This window comes from Argopecten irradians, chromosome 5, assembly GCF_041381155.1.
Source record: "Argopecten irradians isolate NY chromosome 5, Ai_NY, whole genome shotgun sequence".
Taxonomy (NCBI): domain Eukaryota; kingdom Metazoa; phylum Mollusca; class Bivalvia; order Pectinida; family Pectinidae; genus Argopecten; species Argopecten irradians.
In genome coordinates this window covers 11,896,722-11,917,514 of record NC_091138.1, presented here as the reverse complement: position 1 = coordinate 11,917,514, position 20,793 = coordinate 11,896,722, and the positions used below count along the sequence as shown (strand labels likewise).

Below are 20,793 nucleotides of genomic sequence, written 5' to 3'. Positions count from 1 at the left end.
CAATATGCACAACTAAGGCCCCAGGGGAACCTACATATGAAATTTTAGAAAGATCCTTTGAGCATTTTCTGAGAAATAGCGATAACAAGATTGTTCACGGACGGACGGACGGACGGACGGACGGACGGACGGGCCACGGACAAAAGGCAATTTGAATAGCCCACCATCTACTGATGGTGGGCTAAAGATCGTGAAAATGAAATTAACTAACCCCATATGCCGCTAAAGGTCCGTCAAACAGGGAAACCTGAGCTACCCGACACCTATCCCGGTTAGAGAGGACATTGGGTGTACAGTAGCCTCCCCTCATTCCCGCACCCTCCGCTAGAATCTGCTCCAGTTCGGGCGTAGCGCCACCTGTGATTAACGTCCGGATCAGCGTCAAGGCGTTATCATTGAAGTAACTCTGCAAAAGAACATAATAACATTGAATAAATAACACAATTCAAATGTAGCAGTTTGTTTTGAAAAAAAAAACTATTTTAATTCTGGTTTTGACTAATATTAATTGTAAATTAACACCAGATGTATGAGAGGATAAAATAATTAAGTTTATATCCGAAATACTTGCACTTATACTAAATTCTAACATATTAATTAAGTAAGATAAACCATTATATGTTTGATAGTATCTTATTAAACTTACCGTACTCATGAGCGAGTCCAACACACTGACAGCGAACGCCGTGCCACAAGCGAATGGTTGTGTCATGTAAAGTTCGGTGTCTGGGTCATCTTCATCGTCCTGATCCAGGAACTGCACGTTAGAGTCGTTTGCTGGAAAGGTGGATTTAACCATTATCATCATGTGGACAAGGTCACATTTACTCTGTAATGTCATCTTAAGTCAATCATACGCTTGTAACAACTAATCATATGATGGACATCCTCGCGAGAGCAAAATATGTTTCATAATAAACACCCATTTCCTCATTAAGTTACAAAATAGCATGTGTATGTATCGCATATCGATTTGGATTACGATATCTTGTGTCACCTACAGGTTTGTGTCATATATTCATAACATCTACAACGAAAACATAGGCATTACCTAAACAATATACATATACACTATAAAAAGATAATGCTTATGTCTGGATACAGTTAGCCTTTATACCGCGGTTTCGTTCATGTTATGAGAAATCCCGACCTACCCAGTTCAGTGATGAGTGGTACGTTGGAACCACATACAGACCCTCTCCTGGCCATCTTAGCCGGACTGCCCATAGGGGAGAAACCAGGAGGAAGGAACCCTGCAACGTACACAAAAACTTTATACACAATGGTTATCCTTCTTTTTTCTAAAATCTGTAAATCCTTCAATTCAAGTTATTAAATGGAATCTATCGATTTTGAGCTTCAAGAATGTCTAAAATATAGGTATACTGATTGGCCATGACCTATAACCTTACCTGCGCCAGGTTGAGCGGAGGCCTGCAATAGTCCTATACTATCGTCAAATGTCATGGCCTTGATGTTCAGTGAACAGAGTATAGACTCTTTGTCCACTAGGTGAGGGTCGTCGAGGTTTTTGTCCTTGGCAGAGACAATTACACACATATCACAGAGGTTTACATTTACTGCCCGCAGGTTGGCACGATTTAGAGGTGACCCCTGTCAACATATAACGTACATATATGTGTATTATACTCGGCACGGAAACAAAACGCAAAACGTTTGGATAATTTCAGGAAAATCAAATTGAGATTTATTTAAGAACATCGTTGAACTATAGTAAACATATCATTCAGGTATTCAAATATTAATTTGAAAATAATCCATATTTTTCTATGCTATTCTGTGAATTGAATGTTTCTTTGCTATAGCAGAGAAAATACAATTAGAAAAATGCACATAACGTAACTGCACTAAAACATTATCACAATGCGTCTATTCACAAATATTTTATAGTGCTTTAAATTCGCAGGGTCAATATTTCACGATTTTCTATATGGAGCGTATTCGCGGTGGTTAAATTTTGCGAGTCCTAGAATCCTAGAATTCCTTGAAGCATTATTCTTACAAATATAGGTACATCGAAGAATTATAATTTCGTTGGTGTTTAAAATTCGCAATTTGCGTGAAAAAGTATATAAACGGGAAAAAAACCACCCACGACATTTAAACGAAATCAAACCGTCCTATTAACGATGGGATAACTGATAATGAAATTATTTATTGAACATAAAATATGATAATACACCACTTCAGCTTTCACTAATATTCATGTTTGATGAAGATTTGGTATATGTCACGATTATACCAATAATATACACCTGCATGTAAAAGTCTTAAGATAAAGAACTATCAAACACAAATTGTGGTATTTTATTGATATTGATGTAAAATTCATAAAAGACAAAAAGTGCCAAAAGTAAACGTTGGCAGGAAATAGTGTAGCTTACCGGCAGCACAGTGAGCTTTGGGAAGTTCTGTAGAGTTTTCCACTCCCTCCTTAGGTAGTCTAGGTTACCTACTATCACAACGTGCTTTAGCTCTGCATAATGGAAGTTACTGGCCCTGAGGGGCATTACAAGGTTCCTCATGCCAATCAGTGGAGAGTTGGCATCAGCGAACAGACAGACGACCACGTGATTACACAGAACTGTTACAGAGGCCTTGTCCCGGTCCTATAGGAATAATGCAGGTTTAAACGGAGCAAAATGAAAAATGGAGGCGTTGACATAAATCACTATCCCATGATACAGTAAAATATCTATTCATGTCACGATTTGATTAATTCAATTATTTTCTCTGATTCACCGCACAATTAAGTTTAATTAATAGCCTTATTCATAAAGCCGAAACAACATAAATGTATATAAAATGAACTACACAATTTTACATACGAGTTATCAGAATGTTACATACCATCAAGGCGTCCTCTAGGGGTCGAGCCTGACACCAATGAAACATTCCTGTCGAGTCAAACTTTCGTGGCTCCTCGCTGGGACCAGCATCCTTCGGCCAAACCGGCTCTTTGTCTTTGTTGCCACCACCACCACTTTCCAGGGGTGGAAGTGTGGCTTTACTGGGACTTTGGGGCCTGGTGGCAGAAACAGTCCGTTATACAGGTCAAGTGACAATTGCTTGTATCGAATGGAAATGACCATTATGGTAAATGCCTTTTAATTTCGGAGAGAATTGTCATTAAACTATTAATTAGAAAGTACATAAAATGAATGTTTTGATAAACGTAGAAATTAAATTATTTCAAACGTAGTGAATGTAGGTTTGTATTAGGGTGACTATAGGAAGACATTTACCATAATTATACATTTGTGGTAATAATGCTAATACCATTACAGTAGGTTTCTGTGGTTAATATTTACACGTTGTGTATATTAATCATAAGGTGAAGTAAATTATAACAAAATATCTATAATTAACAAAGTGCTTTAATAATAGTGTTTAAAACGAAACAAATCAAATATATTTCACTGAGAAATAATTCATTTACTTTGATGAAATCTATTAATTTTGAAAACTTAATTGTGATAGAGACAAATAGTTTGTGCTACTAAATATATTTTTTTAACATCAGACTATGAAACTGTAGAAAAAAATCTAAACGTGATATCGAAAAGTCATGCAAGAAAAAGGTAATTTTTCTACTGTATACACTTAAAAACTGCATGCATACAGCTAATGTGATATTACGTATGATCTAATAGTGCAATAAGGAATAATTTATCTCATTCATGGTAAAATGAAAACAAAATTCAACTACATACATTAACCGTAAAACAAACCAATCAATCAATTAATAAAACCTGTAAATCACATTCAAATTCTTGAGACATGAAAGAGTTTGATCTCACGCGGTCGATGGAGATGTTTGCCTGAGTTTGACAGAAAGTCATTGAAATGTCAAAGTTGCTTGACAGCTTGCTCCCAGTTTCCTACACATTTGCAAGCGTCGAGAGTTGGTATATATTTAAATCATGGACAAAAAGAGTTTTATGTATCCTTAACAAAAGTCCATGTGGTATTTTATTGGAAAATTATTAAAGTACCACTGAATTGTATTATATTCACATCAATTTTTGTTTCCATATGATCATTTGTATTTAGCCGAAATAAACAAAGTTGATTTGTCTGCATGATCCCCTGGACGGAACTCTCTAACCGTAGCAAATACTGCATCATACATATCGATATTGATTGTATGTACTTCTCAAACATACACTTCTATCTACACTTGATGATATTGAATTTACGAATAACTAAAATACATATGAATAACTTAATAAAGCTGCATGACAACTTTCAAAAATAAATAATAAACAAATATTTTCATTAATAAAAGTAAAATATGATAAAACAATAAATGGGATACATCCCTATCATTTTGTAATAACAATTAATATTCTTCGTTTGTCAATTAAAACAATGCCGGCACGGAAAATACTACAACGCAAGGAATTCCTTACTGTAAAGTAAAAAATATATAATTCATTAAAGGGTTCCGTTTTATACATGTAGCAATATGTGCACGAAAAAAAAGATAAGTAAATGTTTATTTCCTTCTTAACATCCACAAGATAATGAAACGTGACGATAAGGGTTAAACATCAGAAATGATCTGCATGCATAGACCCAGATGGTACTCAGAAAAGAGATTTAATGGAATCTTGTACCCGATAGTGTTAGATGGCGAAATTTGACATGTGTAATTAAAATTATAACATAGAAATGTAAAAAGTCAAATAACCGGTTTGTAATAGTATTCCAAATTTTCATTTCATTTCTACATTCATCGCATATTCAAATGATAAAAAGATGATGCAATTTACGCAGAAAATCGATGATAATGTTGGCGATATGAAAATAATGATTGAATTTGTCACATAAAGTGACTTTTCATTTGATGTTTGGGTTGGGTACAAGAAAAGGTATGGCGTCTCAGATTCAATATTTATCACCAACCATAGCAGGCGTCCAAAAATGAAACAAAAATAATATTTTTTTTGCAACTTGAAAACATACATTTATATGTTATTTGAGATATTGGTTAATATATGTATTGAAGCGACAAATTGTAGCGAAGACATCATGGTTTGTATTGGTGATAATGGATTGAATCTGATACAGTGAAATATATGAAATGATTCCTCACTGGCTTTGAGCAGACGCGCCAGAACTAGCAGAAAGTATTATTATATGGTGCATGTGAAAATCATGTCAATCGTCCAGCAAAACTGGACAAAGGGCGAAGATATCTTACTCTTTTGTCTTCGACCAGAGTGTAGCTAAAGCCCTGTGAGTACAATATACAAAGGAATGGTCAATATTAGTCAATTAGAGAAAACAAGTAAAGCTCGTTCACCATCATTAAACTGCAAATTAAACATAGAACGGAAGAAAACACTAGTTCCCGGTTAGTTATGAATAGTGGTACACACACGTAACAAATTACTATTCGCCTTGAAAAATAATATTTAATCAATAGATAAATAGATCAATTAAAACTGATTTTGTAAATAATTCCATAATGACAGTCATAAACTGATATTTGATTATTTAATTCATAATTTCTGAAATTTCTAGAAAAAACTATTTGATACCATTCCAGCTTAGAGTGAAGGCATTGGTCTATACAATTAATATAATCACTTTCATAATTGTATATAATGTGTATAACCATCCAGTTTCATCAAACATTTCAAATCAATTCTTTAATAATTGATTCTAAACCCAATGAATTTAATCTTAAAAATTACGGTTGCTTTCAAGATAGTAATGCCTTTTCTCTCGTTATTTAAAACTCACCAGTAATTCATGATATTATGATAAGTCTAATGTTTCCCTGTTTTATAATTTGAGTTAACAATAAAATACGTATAATACAAGTATAAATATCAAATATATAGATAATTAATCATATATACACAGTGGCTGAAAGATTCTTTACCATCTTGTTAATTTGTTTTCATTGATTTATAATAGGTCTCTCATAGATATATATCGTATGTCATGCTTATACCATGCTATGTTAATCTATACTAATGATATACTTATGTAGTTATGCGTACAGTAACGTATATACATCACAAAAATAACAGACTATACCACACACTCTGTAGCTGCTTACGTCATATCAAACTTCATGACTAGACAAATGGTCCGTTCATTCAAAATCATTTTTAATTCTTTTCAACATAAAGTAATAATGTTTCTTTTGTCGATTGTGTTGAACCTAAATTACTTTTTTGAAGTTTTGACTCGCAATCGTCTCCATTATGCTTCCATCACCGCTAGCTACATAGTAAAACGTATCTACAACTACCCACCAAAACTGCATTGAAATTTGATATTCGCTAATTGACTTGAATATGAACTGATCTCGTCAGTCAACTTATACTATAAATAAGAACTTAATTATTGTTATATCCTTGGTAACAAACACACGTGGAAGAGAAAGTATCTGTTCACAGTGGCGGTCATTTTGGTAGGTAGTGTGTTATAAGGAAGTGAAATATGTTAAAAGAATGCACCCGAAAGTATGTATTTCAATACCCATTTAAGACGGTCTTTTTCCGTTTCTTTTTTCCCTTTTCCGTTCTAAAACACAACACCATAATTGGTATTACTCCTTAAAAATGTGATTTCATCGGAATTGATCTGATAATTGCATCTATATATTGGGCAACTTAAAACATTCATCTTGTTTTCATCAAAACAACATCTAGCGTTCTTTTTACCATTAAAACCACATAATATTCATGCCATCTAATAACCAAAGATATATTCTCCAACCATTATACACAAAGGTTACCAATCATCAAATAGTAATCGAAACATACTCAAATGCTTACAATACAGCTAAAAAAGCAGCGTATAATTCCTGTTTATGAATTATTTAAATTCATAGTTCATTGCAGAAGTCTGAAATGTGTTGGAATTTGTGACAATAAAACTGATTTGATCAATACAACAACAACGTTGTTTCGCGGAGGTTGTCTCCCCTATAACACATTTTAAAGTAGTTACAAACAACAGCTAATATATATATTTGAATAATGAACAATGGTAAAATAATAATAAACATTTTTTCTTTGATAGCTTTTTACACTTTCTAAATACTAGGGTTGAATAAAATCTTCAGCATAACAACATATTTAATCTGAATATTATTCCTATCAAATACTGGGCAAATCATTAACTATCAACTCTACTACTATCAGAAAATCTGAATCCAAAACAACGTTTCTGAATGCAAATTAAAGTATGCAATATAACTTACACGTCAAATACAAACACACACTTTATATATGTATGTTCAAGTACATGCCATTCGTTAGTACTATTTCATTACAAGACCATAACGTCGATATTCACTAAATAATGTCTAGTATTCACTCAATAACGACTAGTTTTCACTCAATAACGTCTAGTTTTCACTCAATAACGTCTAGAATTCGCGAAGTGATGTATAGTATTCACTTTATATTCACTCAATAATGTCTATTAGTCACCCAATAACGTCTATTATTCACTCAATAATGTATATTATTCACTCAATAATATCTATTATTCACTCAATTATGTATATTATTCACTCAATAATGTCTAGTATTCACTCAATGATGTATATTATTCACTCAATAATGTCTATTATTCACTCAATAATGTCTATTATTCACTCAATAATGTCTATTATTCACTCAATAATGTCAAGTATTCGCGAAATGATGTGTACTCTTATCTCCATATTGTAACCCCTACTGTTCCACGAGTAATACATATACATTTTTGCATTGTATTCTAGTATTTCCTACTGCTTGTGAAATTCCATCAGAAATATACCCGTACCTATATATTAAATGTGGCAGTGTGTAAATAAAATCTGTATCTGCCATATAATTGATTGAACCAAAATAAAACATCAAGCTATTTCCTTGAGAATTTGACAAATGGGTTAAGTAACAACACATTTCCAAGCATCAAAATACAAACACTCATAATGCGCGGAGGTTTTGCCATTTTTGAAATCATTGTAACTTGATGAGGTGGTATAGGACTTACACTCCAGCAAAAGTGAAATAATTTATACTCGAACAAAATGGTAATAAACAGGTGTTTTGTTTAAAAACACCATTAGAGTGTCACGATGAAATACGTATAGCCAATACACTTACTTCAACTTTATATGTGAATGTAACTTTCAACGTTTAATGAATGACTTATTTTAACAATTATCATTCAAAACCTTGTACATTTCAGATATACTTAATGTTTCTGAATGATTAGAAAAGAGTAGTAAATCCCATACAAGATTTGTATTCGGTTTTAATTTGAACACAAACTGTAACTGACAGTCATGCAGAGAAAAGAAGAGAGTTTACATAGCAAGTCTTGGGCCTTTCATGGAGGCGTTTTTGGATAGCTTCTCTCCTCTAGAAAGGGAGAATGAAAACAATTTCATAACATTTTCTTTCCTGCTGTCATCTTCATACTGAAGATATCAACGCAACAGTTAAAACAATGCTTTAACATACTGTGATGTAAGTCTCCGTCACACAAGTACGAGTACTACTGATGGCATTACCAGTAATGGCTTGTTCAAAATAAGGATCAACAATTGTATGCAATCGTCTTATTTTGTTAGATAATCTAGAAACTAAAAATGCAGTCGTCCTTGGAATCTGACATGTGAACGTTTCTAGAATTATTTTCTTGAATAAAACCCATTTGTATGTTTTGTTTCGAAAAAGATGTATATTTCAGGAAAACCTATGAAACGTTATGCATGTACATTAACTTCCATTCCGGTGTCGGCAACAGAATCAAATTCCAAGGACGAATTAAATTCTTCTTATGCGACAATTAATCCATACGTAACGTGCTGTTAAATGAGTTACAAATACACCGTGTTCCCTAGGCCACAACACCATCCACTTGGATAAAACATGTTATAATCCTCACAAAGACCGAGTTCGTGAAACGAGTTATCTCCCTTATCTTATATGACGTTAAATAATACCTTCATAGATGACATAACACTGTACGACTATACAACTGCATTTTCTTATAGAACTGGTATTGAATCGCTGGTGTGAGTGATCATGGGTAAATGAAGAATGAAAGCGCGGATTTAAGAAGACAAGTGTGTATAATTAATTCCATAAAATCATGCTAATTATGAATAAACTTTTATTTCGGAAAATAAATCAAGGAAATCTTCAACAACATTTCAAACAAAATCAATTAAGTCATTTCCAAGAGATTATGCATTGAATTAAAGATATATAGCTATAAATCGTAGAGTAAGGGTACGTGATTTCGCACACCTTATTAAGTTTTATAGGCTATGTTGTGACTAAAGAAGAAAATATTCCTAACCAGTGATATATATTTCTTGATATATCCCTCCACCGCAGGCCATGATTGTATCGTATCAATATTCAACGATTGGCGCCATATAAAAATTATTATTTACGTGCATTTCCTTTATTATTGAAATAAAATTGCATCTAAGCAGCCGAAAATAATATCGATCGGAAAAACAGAGTTTTACTATTATTGTCATATAAGTGTCAGAGGAATCAGTATATGTCTTTTACTTGATAAATAACGATGCAAATACTCCTCGCAAAACATGTTTAAACAATACCTAAATCATCCGTTGTAACGCATAAATTGGTTTAGATGATATGTTCCATGAAAATGTTTATAAAGTTCAAAGTTTTAACTTCCAGAGTTCTGAAAACGTCTTAGCGCCATGAATCATACAGTGTCTCGAATTAATAAGCGTTATAGACTTATTTCCATTCGTAATCGTTGATGTAAATAAAGATTGTTTTTACTTTTTTATTACTAAAAACGGGGGTTCCAAGATCCCAAAACGACGTAGTTAAAGTACAATTTATTGTCGATTAGTCGCACCTTTCGGTGGTTATGACGTTAAAAAATCACGTCAAATGATGACGTCATTATTACCGGATGGTCGGACTACTCGACGGTAAACTGTACTTTACCCACGTCGTTTCTTATTACAGTGAAATGATCATGTTTTAACTGAAAGTAAGATGATTCATACAAATCAATGTATATATATATATAACATATCATATGTTATAGTCAATTGATAGCCATATTAGAGTGAGACGTGAAATATTAATTCAGTCGTTAGTGTCAATGGACAAGGGAGACTACTTTGAAATTATCTTGAGAAGATTCATACATTGTTATCCGATTTGAAAATCCTTCATTACATTGACTCTCAGAGAAGGTTGATTATTATTTATAGAGGGGTGAGGGATAAAGAGGGGTGTAACAATGTATATAAACCTACCCTGCAGCTACACCAGCGATACCGCCGCCTTTATCTGCTGTGCCTCCGGCTGCTGCTCCCCCTCCTTCTCCCAGTTTGTTCTTTAATGCACTTCCAGACATTTTACGTTCCTTCTGAGTAAGCATTGGATTAGCGGCTGTTTACAAGAAATGGTAAAATGAGCATCGTTTCAACATAACGTTTGATTTTTCATTCAATAAACACATTATCAAGTCAATGAAAACTTGAATGTCGATATTTTTCTTCAAATATGAAAAGAATGAGTGTAAGCGTTAAGATGCAATTGCATTTGATTCAGACATATTTCAGTCCGTTGATAACTACTAGAATTCTGACCAATGAAGAATAAATTTGTATCAAAGTGTTTGTAGTGTTACCAAGACGACGTTTTATATTTCACACAATGAATAACACCGTCAATGTGCATTTTGAACATTATCATTATAAGTGAATATAAAAAGCCATCAACAGCACCAAGCATTAGCATTAAGTTGCTATTATACTTTCCTACAAGACAACAAATATATTCATGGTATATATTTACGATAATTTATCAATAGGAGTTGCACCATGTGAATCATCGCATAAACAGTTCAATAAATGAAATTTAAAGTTCGTCATTCATTTGCCCATACACATTACAGTTATAAATATTATGAAAAGAATGAAATACATTTTGTCGTTATTCAGTGCTGCAACAAAGGAATCAATTTATGCCAACCTTCGAATTACGATAGCATAATATCTGAAAACAATTACGATAATATGGTGGATAACCTTTACCATGTCTTTCGTCGACAAGTTTTCTTTTTACGAAGCATGTTATATATGTCTGTCGTCTGCTATGTGTACAATTATAAACTGCATTGATGAACATAGGTTAGTCCAGCTATACGCCGGCGGCATAAATGATATTCAGAAAACCAAACATTCTAAATATTGTCGTTGTGCAGAGTTGTCTTCTCTTGGAAACAAAACAAGTATTGAGATTGTTTTGCATAAATTGACGTTAGATTAAAAGCGACAAACTGTAATAATAGATTACTGTTTCCAAGAGGAGATAAACTAGCATAACAACAATCAGTTCAGATACATTTGACATATTTGGTTTCTACGAAACATCGCCTCAAAGCATACTAGCATTCCACTTAGAATATTCATTCGGTGTTCTTAATTGCAATCATGCATTTCACACGTACACATGTATATGTATTTCATGATAATTTTCATCTATACCGTATTGTTACATTTTTAAGATAAAAAATATTTCATTATCCACAAATTAGTATGCATAGCGTAATAAATATGGCAAGAAAACACTTCGGAAGTTCAATATGATTTAGTTTCTACATTTGATTTGGTTTCAAGAACAAAAAGTGTTTGCGTGACAAAAATGATGAATAATTGTATTGTGCGCAAAAATGATTTGGATAATACAATACAAGAATGTCTTTTGTTATTTTTTAGTTAATAAGATACATGATATTATTCCAACCCGAAAAGATGCTGCAATTTCTTTAGCCGGCGCACTACTATCAAATGCAAATCCATAAAACTGGCATATCTATGTACTTACGCTTTAGTTCTGGTGTACCTGTTTAAAGTCATACATCTTGTTATTAACCATGAAAAATCAGAAAAATATACGGAAATATTCCAAATGCATTTGTTTTGGGTTATATACTTAAATCAATTAACATTTGAATAATTTGGAAAAAAAATCTTCAATTTGCCTTATGTATCCAATGTATGACGAAATGCCGTCGGTAACCGCCACTTTAATAATTTTAACACAATACATATGCTCATTATTATGTAATTAGTCTTACCGTTTTTAGAATATGATAAATGGAATATAACACTAATAATATTCAACCTTCACGACACACCATGCATCTGCTTACGTTGTACAGCGTATATGACTTCAGCATTAAGCGTTTTGAACAAAGTTTTTCTTCAGCCTCTACCATGCTTTTGGTTTCTGGTTTGATATTTAGGTCGAAAATAGAACAAAATGAGATTCCTTGATGAATGCTTGGTTAGTACGTAATATAATATGATATAAAACGTATTTAATGTTTTGTTAGTCCTGTTTTTTTTAAATTTACTTAAATTGCTATATTAAACATACTGTCATTTTAATGAATTAGGTCTCATTGTGGGTAAAAAATACCACATGAAATAAGTTGATCTTTATAACGTTTATGGATATGATTCGAAAATCATTATTTAAAAAAGTATTAGTCTTACCGGGTATTTGGATTTTAAATTATATTAGCGTAGTGCATGCCGCTTTGCATCACTCTAAAACTGTTTAACATAAACAAACTACAGACATGCGTGAGTAAGTATCAGAAGGCATTACTTATCACAAACGTAATAACACTACAGCCGATTCACTACTTCAATCATCTGTACAATTTCCTAATTTCATTGCATTGTCCATGTGTGTCTATAACTGTGAAGCATGTGATATATAACTGAACTCAATGGTTCTATATACAGCATTTCATATAATATAGCGGCCAGCTACAGCACTCTATATAAATATACCTTCCATCACACTCGTGTTTTCTATCACTGCACTTGCCGCTGGAAATACCGTAACGAAAATTCTCAGCAATTTCAAATATAAGATAAGGTATATAAGTATTATTACCTAGGAAAGACTATATCATCCTTTTCTTTCATGTGAATCTGATTATATTGTATTAACTGCATTTGAAAAATTCATATTTAAAGATATACAAATAGGGTTGATATAAAAAAAATCATAGTCTGAAGAGAAGCACTTGAATTAATATTATGATTTAAAAAGTTATAAACTGATGTATATGTAAATAAAATATGGTAATTGAATCCATATCGTAGGTTTTTTTATGAAGCCATCTATCGGTTACATGTAAGATTTTCAAATTACTAGTTATGACTGTGTATTCTAATTTTTGAAACGTATATCACATCATCCATGGGGATTGTAACTTTCAAACAAATATGGTCAAGTTATTAATTATTCAAGCATTTCTTGAATCCATAGTTATTATGATACAAAATAAATATACAAAGTACCATGATAAAAATATGCTGTCATGTCATACCGCATGTATATATTTCATGCATTTCGACAAATTTTCAATTTCCTTTTATGATTTTGTGTTTCACCTAATGTTCTTGAAAATGCAATAGGTTATAAATATTTACATACTCTTTTGCCAACCATCTTTTGAAGATTTTTTGTTTTGTTTTCGTGAAATAGACAATAACAAACAATACAACATATATTTTGACGTCGTGATGGTCTTTATGCTTATTTCATAATTCTACAATGTACAAAGAAATGTTGAATGAAATATCTTGTTACGAAAAATTAAACAAACGTTCTCATTGGACTCTGCAAAGATAAAATTTAAGGAAGAAAAATAAGAATGAGTTGATGGTTATTGATAAAAATGATTTGTCGAAATGTATGAAATATATAGTAAAACTATGATGTGAATAAATACTTTTAACATAACACTGTAGCCTACACAATAATGAATATGTTATCATTCGTCTACTTAACTTAATTAGTAGCATGCATGCATTGTGAATTCTTTTCAGAGAGTTCCAGTAAAGTAACATATACGTGGTTTTCTATCAACCTATAGTAATTGTGTCAATAAAAGTCAACTGAATTGAAGTGATTGTGATATTGATATGTGTTAGTATTCATTCAGTGAAATCTTGGTATGTCAATCCCTAAACATAACCTTTAGCTGTGACACTTCAAATAGTAAATATATATATATGTCTATGTTAGAGTGTGACATCCTAGGCAATGATGACCGGGATATCAGCTAAAGGGAATGTTATTGTGAAATTGTGATACTGGTACAAACCGAACAGACACATATAGATATTCCATAGCAACTCATCTCCAAGGTGATATGTGGTATCCTGAAGCACAGAATCACGCTTAACTGTATTCATGGGTTAATATATCGCATTCCATAGATTTACAAAATAATATGATTATATTATCAAAGTAATTTGAGCATTTAAAGCGTTTGAATCAAACATGATTCTGTGTTCAGTTCCAGTGGCTGATAACGGTCGCCAATGTAACAAAGCATATATATTATCATGCTGCACGGTATCAGCATAACTACATTATATAATTATACTGATAACGTGCTGCCAGTATGCTGTTTGGCAGCATGGATTGTTAGTACCTCCAGATTCCTTGTTTAATAATCGCTTTACTGTAGAAAAACAAAACCACTTTAATGAAATTTTCTTAAACGTAGAAGTCAAATGATATCTTCAAAGACATGAGGACATTAATGATAAGTTCAATTTTGAGTAAGAGATCTTCATAATCAACAATGACTTTTTCCTGGTTATTAAACCAATTCAACGGCAACATGTAAATGATACTAAGTTACATTTTTATGGTGGTATGATTTGGAGCGGAATTGAATTATCAAATAGTTATCTTTTGTTTGCTTTGTACATGGCCTTTATAGAGGCTTTCCGAAATTAAGCTATTTCACCATAATAATGTAAGGCATCATTCGGAACTATTTATAACGTCAGAAATAAGATCCGACCGTGACGTGCTCTCCAAGAAAAACGCTCGCAGAACAAATAGCATGCCGTATTCATCATACGCTTTGGTCAAACAAGTCTTACCAATTAATGTGGTGATACTATAACCTACGAAACATGGAATAATTTGATGTTTAAATCACCATTTTAATGTGTATAAGTCTATACTAACTGGTTAATATCATCAACACATGTGCATGAATATAAAACATATTGCAGTTCATTGTTACTGGACGTGTATTAATTGCGTGATGGCCAGACCTTACCTCATTTAAGTGATTTAAGTTGGTGAGTTAATTTGTAAGTAAGGTAGGATATCAACTAGGAAAATAGATATATAGGATATAGATAAATACGACGGTCAAGAAGGACAAAACAGCAACATGTTTAAATATATATACAAAACAATATACAAAATACATGCACATGAAAACAATTATATGCTGAAATTTCTATATTATTTTCCTGTACGCAAATGTTCTTTTCCTGGTTACGAAGAGAGAGAGACCTTAGTGATACATGCAAATGTTGTTTTACATGAGGAAGAAAGCAAAACTCATTAAATAATTCTTTGATATTTTAAAAGTTTTTCCGTAAACGGTCAATTTAAGCCTAAGATATGTGTCGGTTGTATAGTGTTATTTCACACCGGCCATTTATTATACCCAATAACTAAGGTTTTGCTTCATTCATCTCACTTCCACCGCCTCTTATTCTCATTTACAAAACTTCGATCAGCATAACAACAAAAGCATAACAAATGTGTATCGTTTTAATACCAAATTAAAATTCAGATCTACTATGACCGATATTGTATTCCAAAAGCGTCTATTTTGCCCACCTTGACTCATACTATTCCCTATTGATATTCTCTATATGTAAAATTACGCTTTATATTAACCCACCTTATTATTGATTGTTTGTAATAATTGTTTTGTTGAAAACAATCAATGATCAATGGTATTCAAATTATTGTTTGCATTTTATACTTGAGCGTTCAAAATTTTATTTCAAAAACATATTTACGTATTATTGTGTGGCGAACACTTATCGCATTGCTCAAGGCTGTTTAGGTTATTTTCTACAGCAACACACTGTCTTAGTTCGTTATTTGGACCAATAGGAAAGAACATTTAAATGGAAAACAATCATCTATTTAGAATGATTTTATATCTTTCCTTTGAGGAGACTTATATCTCATTGAAATTTAAAATATCTAATATTGATTTACAATGCCCATATACAATGTAGTTTAGTCATCTCGAGGTTTTTAATTTCTACAGAATGTGTTTCTGTGTTTCAAATCTTTGAAATGTTTTCATGATCACATGCTCATGACGTGCAATAACAACGCATGCACGAAACATATACTGTTGGAATTATGAAACGATGTATAAAAGAAAACAACTTAATTACATTATCATGACATTTTAAAACTGCTTTTTTTTGTATTTTTTTTTTTTGCTGCTTTATTAGTAATATATTACTAAGCTTTTAAATTAGTAGACGTGGAAACATAATTTTGTCGATAAACTACTGTTATTCCCTTGGTAACACGTATGCCACCATATGATATTTACATGCAATTCATTATTAGTAAAGCGGAAGGCGGTAGTCATTTGTAAAGCAACTTTTATACAAAAAGATTTTTTTCGTAAAGATACTTTACATTTTTAATCAACATATAAAACCATACTTATTAGTATTTACAGTAAATCGAAAATGTGTCATAACCGGAATTTGTTAATTCAATAATTGAACTACAGGATAACAATAACGATCAAAATTCTTTGAATGCGTGTTCTTCTGAGCTCAACACCCGTACTAAACAACTAATATCAATAGTGTTACAACAATGAGACAACATACAATAATTTTACACATATCGACATATTGAGCAACAGTTGTATTACAATATACATACATTAATATAGAAAATATATATACAAATGAACAAATTCTGAGTAAATTGAAGAGTCACATTTAGCCAGTTTTGAAATTAAAAAATATAACCATTTGATAAATGTTAACTTTTCCATATTTAAACTTTTTTTTTCTAAATGAATTAGAATCATTAAAAGAAGATGTTAGCCAGATTGGTTTTAGAATGTAAATATTATCATAGTCTGTTTATGAAAATTTGCCATTTTCATATATTTTGTTAAGTAATAAGAATCATTCTGGATCATAAATAAATACAATTTGCAAAAATATCACGATTAACGTATATTAGATCATGATGTATAAGATAATCGACGTAAACACTGACTACGTGTAGCACTGTGATGGCCAAATGTGACTTGTAGGTTTGTTAGGGTGCACGTGACTGTTCTCTACAGGGTTATATGATATACAAATAGAACGATAAAAGTACCTATGACAGCCGTAGCTCCTTTTTTAAACATTGCCACTGATAAAAACAAAATATAGCATATTATAACTTCACGTGTTGGCACAAAGGCGTGACAGCAAAATACATTCACAACAAATGCAGTATTGCTTTAACCATTCCCATTTCTAAAACAAAATCTAATTTTGAGATTTTTGCTTCCATATATATATATTGAATTACACTGAAATGACAATTGAAATGAATTTATATGAAGATTAAGATGGAAGCCTTTCAATGAACAGCGAAGCACAGTAATGATATCTGTTTAGCACAGGCATGCGACTTTGTTAATAATCAGCTCGTTCAATACTTGGGACAAGATAAAACTGTATCATACCACACCTGTTAGCGCATGATCATATCAACAAAAGATCGGTAATATTATTTGACCATTAAGATCTGGACATGATTGGAAAGAGAGCTTCATTTCAGTTTTTTAAGTAATCTAGTCTAAGACTCTTGCAAATCCAATCTTCAACTGAATGAAGGGGATCATTTTTAATTATTTGTTTGGAATTAAGACATAATTAATATCCACTGTTAGTAAACTACATGCCATTAAACAGTCAGCAACGATGTGAGGTCACTCTGAGTCAAAGATCAGTAGATAGGGTATTACAAAACCAGGTAATGTTAAGGGTTGTACTAATGACCTTAAAGTCTGGCTCTACACGACAATATAGGGTACTACCCTACCATCGCAAATCAGGAAAAGCCTAAAACTACTCCTGTATAAACGTTACATGGACTCTTTATTCTGCTAGTTTAAACACTGCTACATCCCGATTTAGCAATGCTTGCGTTACTAGATACTATTTACAAATTTTAGTTCTTGATACTAGGACTAGCCGATATATGCAATCTAACGTAAGAGACAACTTACATGGTTTGCAGCGACACTTTTTGATAGCTCTTACATCAGTTGTCGTGCTGTGGCATGTTTTACAGAAGTAGAAAGCTCTGTGAAAGAAAGAACATTTTACATTGTTTGCAAAATCGAAAACTGAATTCGTCTAATAAAACAAAATCATAACATCTTCTTCGTGCCATTCCTAGGGTTATTACGGGGCGTCTAAGAGAAAACATCTGTCTCAAAGTTAGTTGATGTACCGTTATTTAAACACATACGATGATTTAAAACATTTGCGCTGACATGTACCTTGGATAAACATTTTAAGTTTGATTCACTATATCCGTACAAACGACATTTTTGAAGTGAATCGTTTTTGTACCTTTTTGTCTAAATGAAACAATAACAATATACATAATTATGTGTCTAATATAAAAATAAAAAAGGTGTTTATTGTCAACAATTGTCATTCCAGGTACGATTGGGTCTTTTTCAAAAGAAACTTCTAATCATTTAGGCAACCATTTATTTCTTTACCTTTTGACTTCCTCGGCAGATTCTGCGATGAAGAAGCCTTGTGTTGCGTTCTCAATCTTTATTTTCTGTCCCGGATTAATGGCTAGAGTACTCTCCTTCCCATCCTCCTGTCTTACTTCTATTGCGAGCAGCAGTAGTTTCAGTTTAGAGAAACACAGTCTGTGGACAGAACAAATCCCCCCAAAAATGTTATAGTATAAGACAATAAAATACAGTTAAACGTATCTAAATGAAATGGCTGTTGATTTTGTAAAATAATAAAGATTATTTCGAAAATTGGAATATAAAAGTCGTATAGTTTACGTATCCCTATAGAAGTTGGAAAATATACATTAAAATAACCGTTATGTCGAAAACTATATGAAGACAATTATCAGGTATTCAATAATTCTAATTCATTTCAATGTTAAGCAATTTACCAATGGGATTTTCATAACCGTTGATGATCATTAAAGCCAAATGGTATATAAACACTAGAAGTATCTATATCTATTTTATACTTTATATTTCATAATTTGTTTCCACATGTCAGAGAGGACTTACTCTGCAGCCTCAGGAAAGGTCATGCCATTAAAGGAACCAGACAAATATTCTGTATACATTTCCATAGCCGTTCCACGCATGTAATCGTTTTGCCATTTCGCCATGTCCGGAGACTAAAAGATAATTCGTGTTTAATGTGTTGTCATTTCCATATAGCAAGGGTTTGAAACGACGCCAATACATATATAAGTAAACGTTCAACACATCACAATTATCAATATAAAACTTTTTTTAATAATACATATAACAATCATAATTTAAATATAGAGCAGACCGTGGGAAATATCAAATATCATGAAATGCTCTAAATCATAACAGAAGTATTAGCTATGACCTTCTCTACCTCTTAATACTGCCAACAGGTGCTATAGAAATAATACACCCAACCTATACCAAGGAGGATGTCGGTAGATAACTGCGTTGTCAGCTATTTCAACAAACTTACCGTTTTGTATGACCTCATTGTGAAGAGGTTTGCCATCAAGGTGGAGAAGCCTGGAGCCAGACAGCTTTGTGCAATAAATCCGAGCTTCAGTTCTGCAATACATACAGCATCGTCTCCTCGTTTCCAATCCCAGCTTGGAATGTTCAATAAATATGCCTAGAGTAAATAAGTCACTATCGTTAATCAATTCTCAAAATTGTGCAAGTTAGACAAGACCGGAACCTTAGTTTGAAGTCAAACGGCAGATCAGCAGGTTAGTTACGAAAATAATTCAAAAACGAAATCATTGAAAAATTTGAGATAGGAGGAAATTTAGGTAAATGATTCACGTTTCGGAAAAGAAATAAAGATTCTCTGTAATAAAATCTTCGGAATTATAATTCTGTCTGTGTAAAGTGTCCAAATGGGCACGTTTTGTAAAACAGACATTTATCCATGTTATGTTATTGTTTTTTTTACCTTATTATGGTATTGCATGAGCTGTACAATGACTTTTATTTCTGCGTGGAAGTTTTTGATGGAGATGACACGCATTATATTGGCGGCGTCTTCCTGGTCTGGATCCTGACAGTACTTGTTGGCTAGTACTAGACATGCATCAGCAGAAACCACCTACACAACATATACAACTTTGTAATTTTTTCATCAAAAATCACAGGGAAAATCGAGATTCATATAGCCATACACATCTCTGCTGCATTGTGATGTCCTATCATCGTATAGGAGTACATTTCATTTTTGAACTTGTGTTATAGAAAAGAGTGATTTATAGTGCAAGCAATTAAAATTAAATGACCAAAGCAGGTTGTTCTAAATATGTAAGTCAAAGATACAAAAGGGTCGGGCACTGGGTAAGTGCTTAAGTAAATCAATACCACAAGGTCTATCGATACAACTCCCTATGAAGTCGTAAATCGTTTGTTCTATCTAGTCAGCAGACTAGATCTATTTTAAGATTTAAACATGAAGATACTGTTTTCTTTCACATATATTCTTTATAATGTGGTCGGCATCATCATGGATTAATGGACATCATTTTAGATGTACTTCCGTGTTCAAATATAACGTCTGTACGTATGTTTTGTTTATTTGTCAGAGTCACAATCCTTGAAGAATTTGCCATATCTAACTTGTTGATACTG

General features: G+C 32.4%; 1 protein-coding gene across 19 annotated transcripts in view; it reads right to left on the bottom strand.

Annotated features, from left to right (window-relative positions):
* Window positions 1-20,793, bottom strand: part of LOC138322870 (calcium-activated potassium channel slowpoke-like) — a 73,505-nt gene that overhangs the window by 11,345 nt on the left and 41,367 nt on the right. For 2 of the 19 annotated variants that reach the window (XM_069267020.1, XM_069267029.1), the window contains exons 10-27: window positions 20,111-20,263; window positions 19,652-19,807; window positions 19,207-19,319; window positions 18,664-18,822; window positions 18,160-18,236; window positions 17,259-17,294; window positions 14,969-14,992; window positions 12,851-12,889; window positions 11,874-11,891; window positions 10,298-10,433; window positions 8,349-8,399; window positions 5,228-5,260; window positions 2,872-3,046; window positions 2,406-2,630; window positions 1,413-1,614; window positions 1,155-1,253; window positions 647-777; window positions 212-406 (exon numbers count right to left, since the gene is read on the bottom strand). In XM_069267020.1, coding sequence (XP_069123121.1) covers window positions 212-406; window positions 647-777; window positions 1,155-1,253; window positions 1,413-1,614; window positions 2,406-2,630; window positions 2,872-3,046; window positions 5,228-5,260; window positions 8,349-8,399; window positions 10,298-10,433; window positions 11,874-11,891; window positions 12,851-12,889; window positions 14,969-14,992; window positions 17,259-17,294; window positions 18,160-18,236; window positions 18,664-18,822; window positions 19,207-19,319; window positions 19,652-19,807; window positions 20,111-20,263 — 2,022 coding nt within the window. Of the gene's footprint in view, window positions 1-211; window positions 407-646; window positions 778-1,154; window positions 1,254-1,412; window positions 1,615-2,405; window positions 2,631-2,871; window positions 3,047-5,227; window positions 5,261-6,519; window positions 6,565-8,348; window positions 8,400-10,297; window positions 10,434-11,873; window positions 11,892-12,850; window positions 12,890-14,968; window positions 14,993-17,258; window positions 17,295-18,159; window positions 18,237-18,663; window positions 18,823-19,206; window positions 19,320-19,651; window positions 19,808-20,110; window positions 20,264-20,793 lie in introns of all 19 variants that reach the window. The other 17 variants (XM_069267023.1, XM_069267026.1, XM_069267021.1 and 14 more) reach the window with 17 other exon arrangements.